The following is a 19,589-nucleotide window of genomic DNA, read 5'->3' on the forward strand; positions in this document are numbered from 1 at the left end:
CACTAGATGGAGGGGAGAGAGAGGCAGATACTGGATGGGGGGATGAGAAGGGAGAAATGTTGGACAAGGAGGAAAGAGAGATCGAAATGTTACACTTAGAGGAGGGATAGATTGGATAATGGGGCAGGAGTAGGGAAGAACAGCAGGAAAGACAGAGCAGAACTGGAAGGGGAGAAGGACTATGGTGGGGGGAGGGAAGAGAGATGAGCCAGGAAGTTTGTGAGGGGAGAGGAGATGCTGGGCTTCAAGAGTGGAAGAATGGGAGATACTGGAAATGGAATCATGTGGGAGAGATCAAGGGTAGGTGTAGCAAGGAGATGAGTGAGAGGAGGATAGTGAGTACAGAGGTAGAAATGTGAAGAGGTGAGATGAAAGATAGCAGGGAATAGGAGGCTGGGGAAGAAGTGAGATGAAAAACGGCAGTGTTGGAGCATGAGAGAAGGAGATGAACATTAAAAAAATAGAAAGGTCAGAAAGATGATGAAATTTGAGTGGACGGGCAGAAAAAAGGGAGGAAGAACCTAAAAGGGAACGATCAGTATATCAAAGACAGAGAAAAAGCCAAATGGATGCAAACACTGAAAGAAGAATTAGCAGAAGACAGAAAGGCAGAAAAGAAACTGGGATCAACAAGATGGAAAAACAACATATCCAACAACAAAGGTAGAAAAAAAGTATTTTATTTTGGAATTTATTAACTGGAATATGTTAGCTTTGTATTGTTCAGTGGCATAGCCAGATGGGAGGGGGCGAGGCCACAGTGTACTTGTGTGCCTAGGGCCCATTGAAAGATTAATCCTGCCCTGGAGTAGCTTAGTGGTTACATCAGCAGGCTGAAAACCAGGGAAACAAGCAGAGCGGCATAGCCATGGGTGTCACAATCCCTCACTGTTAATCACGCTGAGCTCACCATATTCATAGTCACACTTGAGGATTCTCAGAATGCCACCTTATCACAGTGTGGCAGCACTCCTCACCGATTCCTCCAATCGTGTGTATTATTTATATTATTATTTTCTTTAATGTTGCATTTTTACTTGGTTTTATCCTTATTGTCCAGCTTATAATGTTCTTCTAAACCTTTGCATTTTCCTGAAAATCATTTGAAGTTAGACTTAGCTGTTGCTGCATCAGCCCCCACAACGATTTTCATATCTTCATCAGGGTCGGGGTTAATGCTGAAGCTGCAACAAACACACTCACACAATTAGCGTGAGAACATTACTACTACTAAGCCAACTTTTTCTCCCTTAAAATATAAAACCCTTACCAGAGTAATAAGTTCAATCACTCAGCCTTTCAAACTTGCCGCTGTGGCTATAAATATGACTGCAGCGTTCTTCTCAGCATTAATATAGGGAACTCCTCTGACGTGTCCAACCCAGCACCCAATCCATTACTCAGACTAACTCTTTTGAAAAATCCCCAACAATGACCTATTCAGCTAATGTCATCTAGTCACTCAACTCATTTAAACCCTCTGGGTACATACATACTGTTAAGTTCAAACATCCAGCGCAATTCTTTTAGATTCAGAGTACGTTCTATACAAGAAATATAAATCCTTTGAACTCTCCTGGAGCCTGACGAAAAGTTTTTCTCTGTTCTTTTTCTTTTCCTTTATTTAAGGATCAATGCTCAGTAAGATTGCTTAATTCATATTATGCTTTTCAGGCAGCGCAAAAATGGAGGTCTTTACCACCCTAGCTGAGGGGTTTTATGAATTATAGACTCTTTTGGAAGCTTCTAAGGACATTTTTTTCTCAGTTTGTATTATGATTGACTGTTGATACTGTGATTCTGTGTTTATCATGTAGCTTGTGGGTATTCCCCCTGTTTTAATTTTGCAATTTGCTTTGAACTTATTTATAGGTATTTGCGGAATAGAAGAATAAAATGTTATGTATCTCAAGTAGGTGTTTCTTTTTACCAGCTTGTGATATACAATACTATATAAACTGCCAGCCTGTTTGAATAAAGGGCTAGATTCACTAACCTGCCCTATCGTGACCGATCTGTGTCCTATCCGGGCAGGTCCGATGAATTCAGAACCCAATAATATTCTAATGGGGGCGATCGGAGGAACGCCCCCATCCGCTGACACGGATCACTAGTGTGCGATCCTGACACATGCGCAGACCATCTGCTTTCCCTGTGGATCAGGGGTGTCCAACCTGCGGCCCAAGGGCCGCATGCGTCCCCGTGAAGTATTTTGTGCGGCCCCGGTCGAGGGTGATGCAGTGTTTTCCTCTGCTGCCCCCAGGTGTCTTGCCGGCTCCCTCCTATGTCTTGCTGCAGTGTTTGCGCTTTTGTGCAGCTCCAGAAACATTTTTTTCGGCCAATGCGGCCCAGGGAAGCCAAAAGGTTGGACACCCCTGCTGAAGATGGTCTGTGCATGCGTTCATGTTCATTTTTGCTGCGGTTTTTTTGGGAGGGGGGCTCGTCTCTCCTGCTATCTCTTCAACAGTTGTCTTGAAGGGTGATCCCCAGCGGCTTTAAACACGCGGGCTCACACTGCAGGGAAGGAGGCAGAGAGCAGGAGAGTTGGGGGCAGTAGAGATCAGTCTGGGCGGCAGAGAGCAAGGGGAGCTTGGATTTGGGGCAGAGAGCAGGGTGGCAAGAGGAGAGTGGGCTTCTGCAGAGTAAAGGAAGGCAGGAGCAGGGCAGCGAGAGGAACTAAACAATCCAGAGCTTTTGCAGAGTAAAGGCAGCAAGATCGGGGCAGCAGAGAGAAGGGCATAAAGAGATCAGGGCAGCAATGGAGCTGGAGAGTGGGAAAGGACGTTTGTGACTGGTTCCCAGCAGTCGATTTTTGAGTTGATCGGCCAGCCCTGTCGATTTGCAAAATTTGTTTAGTGAATCGCATCTCTGCCTACTTTGCATGCTGTTCCCCTCAGCGGATCAGAATCGGATCAGCAGAGATGTAAGTGAATTGGGCCGGAGTAAAATCGGGTTGCAAAGGGGTCGCAAACCGATTGGTACATGATCGGTTTGCTTTGTGAATCTAGCCCATGGTGTCCAAGACTGATCGTCCTTGGTCAAAATGAACTTCAAGTGAGGATTCAATGTGTTGAGCCAAACTACAAATGTCTTGCGTGTGGCTTCTATGTAGGTCCAAACAAGATATCATCAATGAATCTAATAGATAAAAATTGGCTGGGACAGGAGATAGGAGGGATCCCTCCTTTCCTGGCCACTGCTGGACCATCAGGTCACACAGCAAGCCCAGTGGAAGCCTACAACACATTGGGAGGGAGGGGGGAAAGGGTACAGAACCTGGCAAGGAGGGAGGGGGGCTGATGCAGAGCCTGGCAGAGCAGCGAGGGAGGGGGGAACAGGGTGCAGAGCCTGGCAAGGCAAGCTGCTTCACTTGAATATTACACCCTTGGTTTATATTCGAGTATATACAATACTTCCACTGACAGATTGAGACATCCCATTGCTTTCAATGGAATTAAAACCTGGATGCCTCAATCTGTCGTGCTTTTTCTGGAGCCATCTGGTAACCCTAGAAATCACTTCATACTTTAAGTCATGAGACCCTATGGGTTCACACACCCCCTCCCCCCTTTTTCATTTTTATATATTTCCCGATCCTTTCCACATTCAACTCTGCTGCTTTAGTGATTCTGTATCCAGGATTGGAAAAAACAGCTCCTTAATGTGACCAGCATTAATCCTAAGTTCATCCTCTAGGTGTCACCCTCACAGCATTTCTGTCCCAGCCTGGTCACAGAAGACCGAGATCAGGTGCTTGAAATGGCAGCATACCAATGACTGTTTAAAACTGTGGATCCTGTAAAGTTATAAAACAAGGTGTTTAAAATAAAATGATTTACCGTATAACTATTCAGGGTCCAAAAAAAGTGTCTGTCTGTCTTTGTTTCCCTATCTGTATCTCCTGTTTTCTCCTGTCCCCCTTTCATTCTGTTTCTCTTTTGAGTCCAAGGGAGTCAAGGGGAAAAATACAATTGGATTTAAAATGTTGCTTCAGAGTGAGGTCTTCATAAGTACTTTTCCTCCTCCCTCCCACACCCTTGTAGGGAAGGAACAAGAGGACTTAACAGTTTCATATGCTTTTAGCCTCTTCTTCCTCTCTCTTGTGGTCTGGCACATTCTAGTTTCTGTGCTACTGGGCTGTGGCAGAGGAAGTATCATCTGACGTGTTTGCATTATTTTAGCAAACCACACTGAACATACCGAGTCACAAACGTCTTCTAAATTAGAGAGCTGCACGGGAACAGGGATGACGGGAATCCCACGGGACCCGCGGGGATCCCACAGGTTCCCCCTTCGGGTCATGGGGATCCCGTGGGGATGCCCCTAGGGTCGTAGGGATCCTGTGGGGACACCCCCTAGGGTCGCAGGATTCCTGCAGGGTTGGATGTACTCGAGCCGCGAGGCTCGTCTTCTTTTCCCTACCTGTCCTGCCACAGAACACAGCCGACCGGATGTCTTCCACGATGTCAGCACTGACATCGGAGGGAGGGCTTAAGCAAAGCCTTCCCTCCCTCCGACGTCAGCGCTGACATCGGGAAGACTTCCGGTCGGCTGTATGCTGCGGCAGGGCAGGTAGGAAAAATTCAAGGGAGGCAGTGGCGTACCAAAGGGGGGGCGGTCCATCCCGGGGCAGCCTTAGGGAGGGGTGCAGAGCCGGCCAGATCCCCTTACCTTCGTGGCACTTTCCCCTGACCAACCGACAACAGGCCCGGTCCGACAAACCTCCCTGCCCTGTAGCCGCGAATCTAAATTACCTTCTTACAGCAGCTGGATTCAGGGCAGGGAGGTTTGTCGGACCGGGCTTGTTCTGTTGTCGGTCGGGCGGGGAAGCGCCATGAAGGTAAGGGGCAGGGAAGGAGGGAGTGGAGAGGAAAAGACACTAAAGGGAAATGGGTAAAACTGAAGGGGGGAGAAGGACGCTGAAAGCACTGGGGAAGACAGAGGGGGGAGAAGGATGCTGAAAGCACATGGGGAAGACAAAGGGGTGGAGAAGGACGCTGAAAGGACATGGGGAAGACAAAGGGGTGGAGAAGGACGCTGAAAGGACATGGGGAAGACGGGGGCGGGGGAGAAGGATGCTGAAATGACATGGGGAAGACGGGGGGGAGATGGATGCTGAAAGGACATAGGGAAGAGAGAGGGGGAGAAGGATACTGAAAGCACATGGGGAAGACAGAGGGAGGAGAAGGATGCTGACAGGACATTGGGAAGATGGGGGGAGAAGGACGCTGAAAGGAAATGGGGAAGAGAGAGTGGGGCGAAGACGCTGGCAGGGAAGAAGACAGAGATACTAGACTATGGGGGGAGCGGAGGGAAGAAGATGGGTGCCAGACCAATTTGGAAGGGGGGTGAAAGGGAGAAGCACAGTAACAGAGCAAATGGAAGATGCAGAGAGAAGAGAGATAGTGGATGGAAGGAATTGAATGAGAAAATGAGGAAAGCAGAAACCAAGCAACAAAGGTAGGAAAAAAATTCTATTTCTTTTTTTTTTTTTTGCTTCAGGATAAAGTAGTATATTAGTTGTGTTGATAAAAATTTATAAACATTAGAGGCTCTGGTAGAAACCCGTTTACAAAGTATGTATTCTTCCCAATTAATATTTCCAAATTAATAAAGTCTCTTTGCTTATTTGTAAATGGGTTTCTACCAGAGCCTTTAATTCAATCGCATAATTAAAAGAAATAGCTATTTCTGAAGTTTATAGGGACGGGCGGGGACAGAGGGGATTCCTCGCAGGGATAGGTGGGGACGGAGGGGATTCCTCACGGGGATGGGTGGGAACAGAGGAGATTCCTCCCGGGGATGGGTGGGGATGGAGGGATTCCTCATGGGGACGGGTGGGATTCCTCACGGGGACGGGTGGGACTTTGACGGGAATGGGTGGGATTTCTGTCCTCGCGCAACTCTCTATTCTAAATTTGAGGGTGCAGATGAAGAGAGAGGTGAATAATTGGTATCTTACAAACCATGGAAACAGAACACTTGATCACTTGGCTATTAGTAGTACTGTTTAATAGCACAGACAAAAAGTGAAATTAGCACAGGTTTGAAACTTCTGAGCAGTGGTGCCAATTGACAATGTTTGATTGCGGTTACTGTCCATTTGCACTGTTTTTTTTATGCACATAATTCTGTCACCTTGAAAAACTAAACCAAAATGACTGTGTATGACCTCGAGCACACTTAACGTATATGGGATTTCTCTATCTCTGTCCCGTCCCTGCAAGCTCTGTCCTCATCTGCATAAGCCTCAAACACTTTAAAATCGGGGACAGGGACAGGGACAGAACTCGCAGGGATGGAATAGGGTTATTGAGATCCTGTGAGGAACAAATTTGTCCCTCTGTCATTCTCTAAGCTATACCAGTGGTCCATCAAGCCTAGTACTTGAGGCCACTACATACGCAGACTTTAGAAAATCCCTGAAAACTCGACTGTTTAACAAATTCTAAATTCCCATACCCAACTCTTCCTCGCCATGACCCTTCCACCTCGCTCCCTAATTCCAAGGCCCGAAACTAATTATACTTTCCACCTTGAATCTCATGTACTGACATAATGTATCTTTATTGTAACCCACCTGCACCCCATGTACTGACAAAACATATCTTTATTGTAACCCATGTACTGACTAAATGTATCTTTATGGTAACCCACCTGTATCCCTTACACTGACAAAATGCACCTCGATAGTAAACCACTTGTATTGTAACCCACTTGCATCCCATGTACTGACAAAATATATCTTTACTGTAACCCACTTGTATCCCATGTACTGACAAAATATATCTTTACTGTAACCCACTTGTATCCCATGTACTGACAAAATATATCTTTACTGTAACTTGTATCCCATGTACTGACAAAATGAATCTTTAATGTAAACCACTTGCATCCCATGTACTGACTAAATGTATCTTTATTGTAAACCGTTTCTACCCCATGTACTGTCAAATGTATCTTTATTGTAAACCGCTTCGAACTTCACGGTATAGCGGTATATAAGAAATAAATTATTATTAGTAGTAGTAGTATCCTGTTTCCAACAGTGGGCCAATCCAGGTCATAGGTATCTGGCAGAAATCCAAGTAGTAGCAACATTCCATGCTACCGATCCCAGGAGAAGCAGTTGCGTTTAACAATTTGAGATTGTAAAGCAACTTTGTGTTTGGGGGGGGGGGGTTGTTTTTTTATATTTTTATTCATTTTAAAACCAAAAATAAGTGCAACATATTTTACAGACATTTTACACTTTAGCAACACTTAAATTCTATCAAATTATATTCATGACAAATACATATATCAACCTCCCCCTTTATACATGCCCAACAATTGCACTCTAAATAAAAATAACTCCCCACCCTCCCTGGACAGGCATGATCAAAGGGCAAAATCAACAGTCACTCTTTGCAGAATTCTGTCAATGGCTCCCAAACATCCATAAATGTCTTATAATGTCCCTATTGTATGGCCATCATACGCTCCATTTTAAAAATATGGTATAGAGATTCCCACCAGAACGTACAATTTAACCAATCCCAGTTTTTCCAATTCCTCAAAATAAGCTGTATGGCAACCCCTGTCATAATACATAGAAGTTTATTATCATGGGAAGATATTTGGCTTTTTGGCCCTCATTAACTTTGTGATTTTAACTATGACTGGAGAGTTTGTAGAGGAAAGCGCTAGCATGAATTGCATGGATAATAATCATCTAAAATAGAAACTTTGAGGACCAGGATCATAACCCATTTTTTGGCTCAGGTGGCAGGTGCAGCCATACTGCAGAATGATTAGATCAACTGTGTGTGGGGTGCCTGGCTGACCTGGAACTTCGTCTCCGACATCAGAATTGACGTCGGGGGGTGGGGAGGAGGCTTGTGGGCCCGGCGCTTCTAAGCACCAGGCCTGGCTTGGGGAAGCAGGGAGAAATCGGTGAGATAGCTTGGGGGGTACAGGGAGAGAGAAAGAATCGGGGAAGTGGAGAAATCAGCGCAATGGCTTTGGGGGGCAGGGGGAGAGAGAAAGAAAAACAGACGGAAAGAAAAGGGGAGGGGGCAGAAAGAAAGAAATGTTGGATTTACAGAAGGCAGTGCAACTAGACACTCATGAAATCACCAAACAAAAAGATAGGAAAAATGATTTCATTTTCAATTTAGTAATCAAAATTTGTCTGTTTTGAGAATTTATATCTGCTGTCTATATTTTGCACTATAGCCCCCTTTTACTAAACCGAAATAGTGGTTTTTAGTGCAGGGAGCCTATGTGCAGGAGCTGCGAAGGGCATTCAGCGCAACTCCCTGCGCTAAAAACTGTTATCGCGGTTTAGTAAAAGGGGAGGGGGTGTATTTGTCTATTTTTGTATAATTGTTACTGAGGTGACATTGCATATTTTAAAGTCATCTGCCTTGACCTCTGAAAAAAACCCTGAATGCAAATGATAATTAACATTTTCTCTGCGTACAGTGTGCTTTGTGTGTTTTGTTTTGTTTTTTAAAATTTATTGTTGGTAGATCATTTTGACTTGGTCATTTTAAAAGTAGCTCACAAGCCAAAAATGTGTGGGCACCCCTGCTGTAGAGGCTAGAAGCTGGAGTGCCAGACCCAGTATCAGCATGCAGGGTCTGGAAATGGCAGTTCAATATCAATAGGTGAGGGAGACTGACTGACAGGAACTGGATAAAAGGAGAGAGAACTGGTTGAGATTGGTTTAGGAGAAAGAGAGAGACTCATAGAGACTGGTGGAGGCGCAAGGAGAAGACTGATGTAGACAGGAAGATAAAAGGAAAATAAAAAGGGCTGGTGGACAAGCTTGGTACTGAGAGGGTCCAAGAAGAGTAGTAGGGATGAATAGAACCACCTTGAACTTCCTGGAGATTATTAAGGTGGTCTAAGGGTATTGAACACTAGTGCTGCCCAATTCAGGAAAAAAAATTTTGATTTGATTTGATTTTCCTGCCCAATTGGGTGTTTTTTTGTCAAACATCTTGGTGGGTTTATTTTATAGCCTCTTCACCCCCTTTGCCTTCTCTTAATCACACTGGCGCTGTGGTGTAAACAAAATAAACAAACAAAAAAGACTTTTTCTCTCTCTGTTAAATCCTAACTCATGTTTGCGGTCTAACACTGGTAGGATATACATTTCAAATCTTACATATTGTAATCACAAAACAGAAAATAAAATTAGTTTTTCTACCTTATGTTGTCTGGTCATTAATCAGATCTTGTTGATCCCAGGCTCTGGTTGTCTTCTGATAACTTGCTTGCCAGGGTCCCCTTCTTTCTCCGTGCTAAACATCCATCTGCCATCTCTGTTCTCCCCTTCCTTTTTCCTTCCCTCCCCCGTAGGTCTGGCATCTTTCCTTTTTTTCGTCTCCATCCACAAATCCACCTTTTCTCAACTACCCTTTCATCTAGCATCTTTCCCTCCTTCCCCACCACCCCAGGGTCCACCATCTCTCCCTTTCTTTTCCCAACTACCCTCCTATCCAGTATTTCTATCCCCCCCCCACCATCCCTTGTGTCCAACTTCTCTCCCTTTCTGTTCCTTCTCTCCCTAAATCCCATTGTCTATCATCTCTCTCCCTCTCCTCTATTTTTAGACCCATTATTTCTTCCCCCCCAAAGTCCGGCATATGTACGTCCCTTTGAAGCCCCCTCCCCTGAATGTCTGTCCCCCCCTGAAGGCCTGCACTTCCCCTTAAAGGCCTGCACCCCACCCCTGAAGGCCTGTCCCCCATCCCTAAAGGCTGTCCCCCCCTCTTAAAGGCCTGTCCCCCCTGAAGGCCGATTCCACCATCCCTGGCCTGTTCCCCCTTTGAAGGTCTGTCCCCCCCTTGAAGGCTTATCCCCCCTTAAATGCCTGTCCCCCCGAAGGCCTGCCTGTCCCCCCTGAAGGCCTGTGCCACCATCCCTGGCCTGCCCCCCCCTTAAAGGCCTGTTCCCCCCTTAAAGGCCTGTACACTCCAAGGCCTGTTCCCTTGAAGGCCTGTCCCACTCCCCACTCTGAAGGACTGTGCACCCCCCTCCCCTCCGGGAAGGCCTCCGTATTCACCCTGGCCTCCCCGCACCGTTTAACTTATAGGTGCAGCCTGCAGAGAAGATTGCGGTTATAGCGTCTTTGCAAACTGCTTTGAGCTGTTTCCTCTGCTGCAGTCCCGCCCCTCCTCTGACATCAGAGGCAGGATCGCGGCGGAGGAAACAGCTCAAAGCAGTTTGCAAAGACGCTATAACCGCGATCTTCTCTGTAGGCTGCACCTATAAGTTAAACGGTGCGGGAAGGCCAGGGTGGGAAACTGGACGCTGGGGGGGGGGGAAACCGGATGCCAGGGGGGGAAGCTGGACAGCAGCACAGCAACACTTCCCAAATGACCCTTCCTCCTCGCCCTCTAAAGCAGGTGCGGCAGCAGCCGGCCAGCAAGAGCAGCACTGCTGCTCCTACTTTAGGGGTTGAGGGGGGAGGGTCTGAATTGGGAAGCTGATTTTTTTTTTGTTTTAAATCGATTCAAATCGATTCACCTGAAGTGAATCGGTAAACCGATTCGAATTGTGAATCAGACAGCACTGTTGAACACCATAAGCCATATACTTGCCCCTCCCATAGTTAAGCATTTCTCTTTCCCAACTCCCCATACCAACCTCCTGTAATTAGCATCTTCACCTCCCTCCCCCAAGTCTCTAGGATTTCACCTTCCATACCCTTGTTCTCCAACATCTCCCTACCACCCCTTGCAGTTCCCCTCCCCCTCCCCCCTCTTTCTTTCCTTTTGCACTGCTGCTGCTGCCACCCCCATCTTCCTACCACCATGGGAGCTGAAAAAAAATACAGCTGGGGGGGGGGGGGTAAGAACAGTGCAGCAAGAGAATGACACGGTGACAGAATTCATCACTGTTTCCGTCCCCACAGATAACCATGGGAGAGAGAGCCACTGATCCTTAAGCCTTGCGTTAAAGAATGCTGGTGTAGGACTTAGGTTGAGATGGACACTAAATAATGACACGGGATGGTTTCCTGTGGTTATCCATGGGGATGGGAATGGTGATGAATTCTGTCACTGTATCATTCTGCAGTAAAACACTTTAAAAACTACTGTGAGCAGTGGAGAAGTAACCTAATGGTAGTGCAGTGGGCTGAGAACCATGGGGACTGCAGCTCCTTGTGACTCTGGGTAAGACACTTAAGGGTCCTTTTACCAAACAGCAGAATAAAGTGCCTTTAGCATGCCCTTACCTGGGTCTTTCCTGTGTGCAATTCTCACTTTGGCTGCGTGATAGGTGGAGTAAAATGGCTGATTTTTCTCTTTTTTTTTTTTTGCTTTTTAATGGCTATTAGCATGTAAGTCCCTACCACCACCATTACGTAGGTGATAAGGGAACACATGCTAAGCATTTGCTAATTGGTTAACAAGCGGCAATGTCTTGTCTGTTTTGTGCTATTTGTGCAGAGAATCTCCGGTAAAGGGGGAGGAACTGTGCCTAGTGCTTGCTCAGAAGCACCAGGCACAGTTCTCCACCTCACTGCTCCCCATCTCTGATCATCATCTGATAACCTTCACCATTACTCACCTCCAACAGGTTTCGAAATTTTCAAGCCCTCAATCCTTCCACATTCTCAGCCACTGTTTCACTTCTCCTTACCTCCACTATGTTATCCAAGTCTGTCTACGAGGCTGTCTCATCGTACAACCCTATTCTCTCCTCTGCTCTGGACACCCTTGCCCTCCCACTCACCACTCACTCTGTCAGGGAGGGGAAGATGCTAATTACAGGAGGTTGGTATGGGGAGTTGGGAAAGAGAAATGCTTAACTATGGGAGGGGCAAGCACATAGCTTATGGTGTTCAATAGTGCTGGCCGATTCATGATTCAAACCGGTTCACCGATTCACTTCGGGTGAATCGATTCGAATCGATTTAAAACAAAAAAATATCGGCTTCCCAATTCAGACCCTCCCCCCTCACCCCCTAAATACATGTTACTTATGTTCTTGTATTTGCTGTGCTGAGTGCCTTTGGCTCAAATCTCGCACATGAACTGACTTTCTTCACTTTAATTTTATGCTGACCTCCTTTAATTCTGTGCTTACATGGGTCAAGCAAGACTACTACATCCAACTAACTCCCTTTCTTCCAACTCCCATCATCTCTTGCCATACTAAACTCCCTCCTAAATGCACCCCCACTTCCGACCCCTTCTCTCTCTCTCCCCAGACTATGGCTGATTAATTCCATGACAAGATCCACAAGATCACCCTTGAATTTTAGGGGTTACTTTTGACAACAAACTGAATTTTCATGATCACATCAGTAATATTGTTAAAATTACCTTTTATAGATTACGTAGGATTCGATCAATTTCAAAATTTCTATGTCCAAAATCACTAAATATTCTTATTCACTCTTTGGTGATTTCTAAAATAGACTATTGTAATGCTCTCTTTAAGGGAATATCATTGAATGAAATTAAACGTCTTCAAATTATTCAAAATGTTTCCATTAAACTTATAACCAAATCTAGAAAGTTTGATCATGTTACACCTCTTCTAAAAAATGTGCATTGGCTCCCAGTTATTCATCAGATAACATATAAACTTTGCTTACTCACCTTTAAGTCTCTTCTCAATAAAACTCCAGCATTTATATATAAATTATTAATTCCATACTATCCAAAAAGAGCTTTAAGATCCAATGAACAAAATTTACTAACCATTCCTTCGCTTAAGATTATCAATACTAGACGACAGTTTATTTTTTCGGTAACCGCTCCACAGACTTGGAACGTCCTTCCAATTTATTTACGAAAGGAGCAGGATCTGGGAAAATTCAAAAGTAATCTAAAAACATTTCTTTTTAAAGATGCCTTTGGTTTTTAATTTAATAATCCTTAGGCCAGTGATTTTACTCTATTATATTATGCTTTCATTTGTTTCCCTCTTGTATTTTTCCTTTATCCTGCTTTTCTATATTGAATTGTATTTCGCATCCCCCTTTTACCTTGTGTTATGAGTATGATATGTTAATCCTTAAACCAATGTTATTATTTAAAGTTTATATTGTATTGTTTCCCATTGAATGTATTTTAAACTGTTCATCGCTTAGAAGTATGATTAAGCGATTAATCAAAAGAACTATTAAACTTTAATTCACTACAAAGTCACATCCTTATCCCCTACCCACCATCCACTCTCCTGAACTTCAAACTCGTTCCACCCCTTCATCCTTCAAACAACTCAGGAATCTTCTCCTGTCTGGTCCCACCCTCTTGTCCCTCCGTCAACGACCGCCGACTTTTCTTCCTTCTCTGAAATCACAGGGAAAGAAACTGCACAACTTCTGTCTTCAGCCAAGCCTACTACATACCCCTTAGAATAGATCCTATTCCCACCCCTCTTCTCGACCCCCATCTCACATACTGTTATCCCTCCCATACGCCATGTTCTCAATCTATCTTTTCCATTGCAACTGTCCCTGCTGCCTTCAAGCATCTAATCTAATCTTCCATTTGGGTGTCTCACACCTACAGGCTCTCCTATTTTTAAATTGTTATACGCATCGAAGTACTTGACATTGCGTATACAACAAATTTTTAATAAATTTGAAACTTGTAGGGTCAGAAGAGGGCCAGAGGGGGGACTGGAGGGAAAGCTAAAATTGAGGGAGAGGGGAAGAGGTAAGTAGTGCATAGGTCGTGTCAAAGGAAGAGTTTTCAACGTCTTCCTTAGAAGAGTAAATATGTGTTTCTTTTTCTGAGGGTAGCTTGTGGGTTCATTTGCCAAAGAGGAAAGCTTTCATTTTTCTTCCGGAATAAGGTGTGACTGGATTTTTCCTGATCTCTTCTGGTAGGTCGTTCCAAGTTTTTACACCCATGAATGCCAGCATGGAGTTGAAAACTCGCCTGTAGTGGAGATTTTTTATGGATGGCAGATTTAGTTGAATTCTATTTATGATTCTCCTGGAGGTGGAACCAGGCCGCGAGAATAGAAGGATGAGGGGGGTGGCTGAGTTTCCATAGATTATGTGATGTAAGATGCATGATATTTTGAAGTATATCTGAGATTGGATGGGTAGCCAGTGCAGTTGTTTGAGGAAGGCTGAGATCGAATTGTATTTCTTTAAAATTGAAAATTAGTTTAACCACTGTGTTCTGGATAAAATGTAGTTTGAGAATTAGGGTGGTGTTGGTTCCCATGTAAGCAGAGTTACAATAATCCAGCTGAGGCAAAACCATCATCTGGACAATCAGAGCAAAATGGTGTTGATGAAAGTATGGCTTGATGAGCTTTAGTTGACACATGGTGAAAATGGTCTTTTTTCGGAGGTTGGGGATTTGTGGTTCCATCGTGAGCGTGCCATCCAGTATGCAGCCAAGCACTTTAGAGGATTTCTCCACTTTGAGGATGGTGACATATTGAAGGGTGATGCTGAGCTGTGTGGAAGCAGATGGCTTTGGTTTTGGCGGTATTTAGTTTTTATTTATTGGTAGTTGCCCAGGTTTGGATTCTTGCTATGTTGTTTGAGATTTTTCATCTGTGTTTGGCTGGTTGTGTGATGTGGGAATGAGGAGAAGAATGTCATCTGCATAGGATAGTATGGTTTCATCTTCTAACCTAATGTTTCCGAGTGAGCTCATGAATAAATTAAATAGGACTGGAGATAGCAGGGAACCTTGAGGAACTCCACAGAATACCTCCCAGGGGTTGGAGAACTCCCCACCCTTTTTGTCCATGTATTCTCGATTCTTCAGAAAATTGGCAAACCAGTTTAGCACTGTCCTAGTTAGTCTGATTTCAGATAGTTTGGTTAGGAAGCCACTTCTCAAAATACCCTCACTGGACCCTACATGCCCATCCAACTATCGCCCTGTCTCTCTTCATCCATTCCTATCCAAGCTACTCAAGCGTGCTGTTCTTTGTCGCTGCTTGGACTTCCTTTCAACTCAACAGATTCTTGATCCTCTATAATCTGACTTTCGCCCCAAACACTCTATAGAGACTGCCCTCACTAAACTCTGCAGTGATTTGTTCATGGCCACATCTAAGGGCCTTTACTCGATCCTCATACTTCTTGACCTGTCTGCTGCCTTTGATATTGTTAATCACAGCTTACTCCTTGACAAGTTGTTCTTATTTGGATTCCGTGAATCTGTCCTCTCCTGGTTTGCCTCCTACCTCTCCCAATGCACCTTTAGTGTATGTGTTGATGGGTCCTCTTCTGCTGCTACCCCGCTAGCAGTTGACGTATCCCAGGATTTTGTCTTAGGATCTCTTCTCTCTCTACACCTCTTCCCTTGGTGCCCTGATCTCCTCCCATGGCTTCCAGTATTACCTATATGCTGATGACTTCCAGATCTACCTCTCTACACTTGAAATTTCACCTAAAGTCCAAGAAAAAGTCTCTGCCTTTTGGCTGACATTGCTGCCTGGATGTCCTGCCATCATATGAAACTGTATGTCCAAGACTGAGCTGCTTCTCTTTCCTCCTAAACCCACTGCTCCTCCTCCTTTCTCCATCTCTGTAAATAATACTGTCATTGTTCCAGTCTCCTCTGCTCACAACCTTTGAGTCGTCTTCGATTCCAATCTCTCATTTTCTACACACATCCAACAAGCTGCTAGGACCTGGCGCTTCTCTCTCTTCAAAATCACCAAAATTTGCCCCTTCCTCTCTGAGCACACTACCCGGATCCTTGTCCTTGCTCTCGTAACCTCACGGCTTAGATTACTGCAATCTACTTCTAACTGGTCTCCCGCAGTGTTGCCTCTCCCCCTTACAATCTGTGCACGACTCATCTTCTACCAACCTTGCTATGCTCATCCGTAAGTCACTTCACTGGCTCCCTATCCACCATAGCATTCAGTTCAAGCTTATTCAGTCTCTTACACTGGTTTCTATTCTAGTTCTCGTCAACTATCTGGTGGCCCGCAGGTTTCCATCCTTGGGCCTATCCTTTTTAATATTTTTCTTGCTCCATTAACTTTACTTTTACAGGCTCTGGGATTCACTTTCTTCATTTACACTGGTGATATTCAGCTACTGCATCCTTTTAACTTTAATGATTCCAATGATTATTCCACAATTTCTCAAAAACTGTAGTAAGTGATGTTAGGTTTATTAATTTTCTTTGATTAATGGTGTAAATCTGTATTCAAGTATTGAAGTGCTTGTTATAATAATTTGAAAAATTTAATAAATTTTTTAAAAAAACAAAACAACAAACCTATGGTATTTTCTTTGCTTAAACACAGTTTAAAAGGATGTCCTTTGGCATATTCATCATCTATTAAAATTATTGGTGTCACTCTCTATACTTCATTATCATTTTACTCATATCTCCAACATAGTTTCTTCATCTTTTCTACTGCTTCAACTCCGCTCAGTTAGGTCTCTCCTAAACCGAAACTCTTTACGAATTCTCTTACACTTACTTGGCATTTCTAGATTGGATTACTGTAACTCATTATTAATTGGACTTCCTCAATACCAGTAGCGCCAACTCCAGCTTATGCAAAACACTGCATTCAGGCTTCTTTACCGTTGCTCAAAATTCGACCATATAACTCCTCTTCTCAAATCTGAACATATGCTCCCAATCTCATTTAGGATACCTTTCAAATTATAATATTCTCAATTTCCAGATTTTGACCTTTGGTCTTCCATTATTTCTGTTGTCATTTGACTTCTTATTCTTCTCAGAGGAACCTTTGTTCCTCTAACCAGCATTTATTGTCCATTCCATCCTTCCGAAAGATGTTTCTAGTTTTTCTGTAATTGCACCTACACTCTGGAACTCTCTTCCACTTTATCTGCATTCTGAAAAATCCTTTCAGGCATTTAAGTCTCAAATGAAAGCTTACTACTTCAAGATTGCAATTGATCATGATTCTTGATAATCTTTTCTACCTTATGGTCATCTGATTTGGCTCTTGATATCCAATCTTAATTTACTTCCCTTTTTGTTCAATTCCTATTTGTTTTTACCTTAAGACTTAGGCAGCGAGGGCAGGAAAGTTTAAAATCTGTATCAAGTCTTGGTTAACCTGTCTTTGTTCGTTTTGATTTTTAATTATTCCCCATAGTTTTTGCTTTGATTTGACTTTTTGTCAGTAAAGTGCGGTTATATCAAATAAATAACTGTAACTGACCTACAAGTGTGTTCATTCTGTTGCCCCTCAATATCTCTCTTCTCTCTCCTTATACACCTCCCAGAGAACTCTGTTCCTCAGATAAGCCGCTCTTAGCTTTACCCTTTTCTTCCACTGCCAATTCTAGACTTTGTTCCTTTCATCTAGCTGCCCCTGTGCCTGGAATAAATTACCTGAGTTTGTCCGTCAAGCCCCTTCCCTTCCCTTGTATAAATGTATACTGAAAACCCTCCTTTTTGATATAGCCTTCAGTCCTTAACCCTACTCCTCTGCCCTCCAACCCAGCCAGCTGATTATCCGTTCCCCTTAACTGTATCCATGACATTGTTTGTCTGTCTAGGCTGTTTAAGTTTTCAAGTTTTATTAGGATTTTATATTCTGCCTATCAAGGTTATCTAAGCGATTTTACAATCAGGTACTCAAGTATTTTCCCTATCTGTCCCGGTGGGCTCACAATCTAACTAAGGTACCTGGGGATTGTAAGCTCTTTCGAGCAGGGACTGTTTTCTTCTTTGTAACTCTGTACAGCACTTCGCATGTCTGGTAGTGCTATATAAATAATTATAATTAGTAGTAGTAGTAATTTGCTGCTCTGCCTGGGATGATCAGCTGAACTGCAGGTTGTAAGGCCAGAGAGGGGCCTTAGGCACAAGAGCCAATCAGGGCCTTAGGCCCCTCCTGGTGCATCCCAGGATGTACCAGGAAGGGGAAGGCCTGCCATTTTTAAGAGGTGGGCAGCCATCTGGCCGTTCTTCAATGTTAAGGTGGGGGGCTGTCAGGGGACACTGGTAGCCTGCTGGCAGGAAGGAGTGGGTATCCCTCCTGCCATTCTTCAATGTTAAGGTACCTGGAGCTTGACTTTTATTGTGTGCATCAATAATGTGCTCTCATGTGAAAGGGTGTGCACAATTTTTTCAGAAAGAGGGCATGCCAACAATGATATTATTCAAAATTAAGGAAAAAAACTTAAACCTCTCCCCCCCCCCCACAAGCTCTCCTAAATGACATGGGAAATGTCAGAAAATAAAAATTTGGGAGCTGCACCTAGTGTTTCCACAAACCAGAGCACTTTGTCATATATACCACTAGCACATTGGCTTCCATACTATTAAAACTGACAAACCAGCAAAATTAAGCATTGGCCAAACACAGGGAGGGATGTTACACGATGATGGGGAAATCTTTATTTTTTTTTTTTAATCTCTTTTCAGAGAAGTAGTAACTGACCAGAGAGGGGGGAGGGGTGGCAGTGATAGGAGGAGAGATGGGGGCAATAGAAACTGCAACAGTTAGCTGGGAGAGCTAGAAGGCACCGGAGACGGTGCCGACAGGAGAGAGTGAAACCTTAAGGGGAGGAGCCTGGATTTGTTGCAATTTTGCATTTGTGCTTTTGTATAACCGCAGCTGCCTGTGCCTTTCTCATTTTTTGAGGGGACAGAGGGGAAGGGAGGTGTGCACGTCAGAGGAAAAAAATTACAGTATAGCTGTGGCTTTTTTTTTTTTTTTTTTTTTTTTCATTTTGGTTATTTCCTGGTCTTGCAGAAAGAGGCAGTGCTGAGTTAGAAAGACAAAAATAGACAGAAATTTACAGAGAAATATAGGGATTGTGTATGTGGGGAGGGAGAGAGGAGAGCAGCATTAGGCTGGTTTCCAGGAGGAGCCCTTCTCTCTCTCCATTGTGTGTTATTTATAGACATCTGTACAGATTTCCCCCCCTTCAGAAACATTACCTTTCTGCGCTCGTTTCTGTCATCTGGAACAAGAAAAAGCTAAGCGGATTGATCAAGAGGAGGAAGGCGACGGACAGACTATTTTTAGTGGCGGTCAGACCGTTGCGGGACTATAAATACACACATTACCTTATATACAATTATCTGTACATATTTTTTTACACAAATATTTTTATATACCGAGAAAGAGCAAGGGAGAGGGGGGTGGGGGGGGAAATAGAGACAAGATTATATATTTTTGCTTGAACTGAAACCACTGGAAGAAAAATGGGTTGTTTAGGCAACAGCAAGACGGAGGATCAGCGCATCGACGAGAAAGAGCGACGAGAGGCCAACAAAAAGATAGAGAAGCAGCTGCAGAAAGAGAGGCTCGCGTACAAAGCCACGCACCGTCTGCTGCTGCTGGGTGAGCCGGCCGGGAGAGCGCTTGATGGCGGGAAGCCGCCGGGCTCGAGACCGCACGCGGGCGACGCGCGCTCGGGCCGGTGGCCGATGCGGTGCTATTCTGCGGCTGTCTGCGTAGAGGAGGGAGGCGGGCAGGGCTCTCCCACTCCTGTACCTGCTGCAATAAAAACCCCTTTCTCTCTCTCTCTCCATGTGCTCTCTGACAGGGGCCGGCGAGTCGGGCAAAAGCACGATTGTCAAACAGATGAGGATCCTGCACGTCAACGGATTTAACCCAGAGTAAGAATTTGCTGATAGATGCGTGTGCATGGAGAT

At 44.4% G+C, this 19,589-nt stretch overlaps 1 protein-coding gene across 1 annotated transcript in view; it reads left to right on the forward strand.

Annotated features, from left to right (window-relative positions):
* The window catches only part of GNAL (G protein subunit alpha L), a 572,953-nt gene that overhangs the window by 175,632 nt on the left and 377,732 nt on the right, over positions 1 to 19,589 (forward strand). Inside the window, 1 exon segment of the mRNA XM_033934098.1 lies at positions 19,481 to 19,553. Within this exon segment, the coding sequence (XP_033789989.1) occupies positions 19,481 to 19,553 (73 nt within the window).

Source organism: Geotrypetes seraphini, chromosome 2 (assembly GCF_902459505.1).
Source record: "Geotrypetes seraphini chromosome 2, aGeoSer1.1, whole genome shotgun sequence".
Classification (NCBI taxonomy): domain Eukaryota; kingdom Metazoa; phylum Chordata; class Amphibia; order Gymnophiona; family Dermophiidae; genus Geotrypetes; species Geotrypetes seraphini.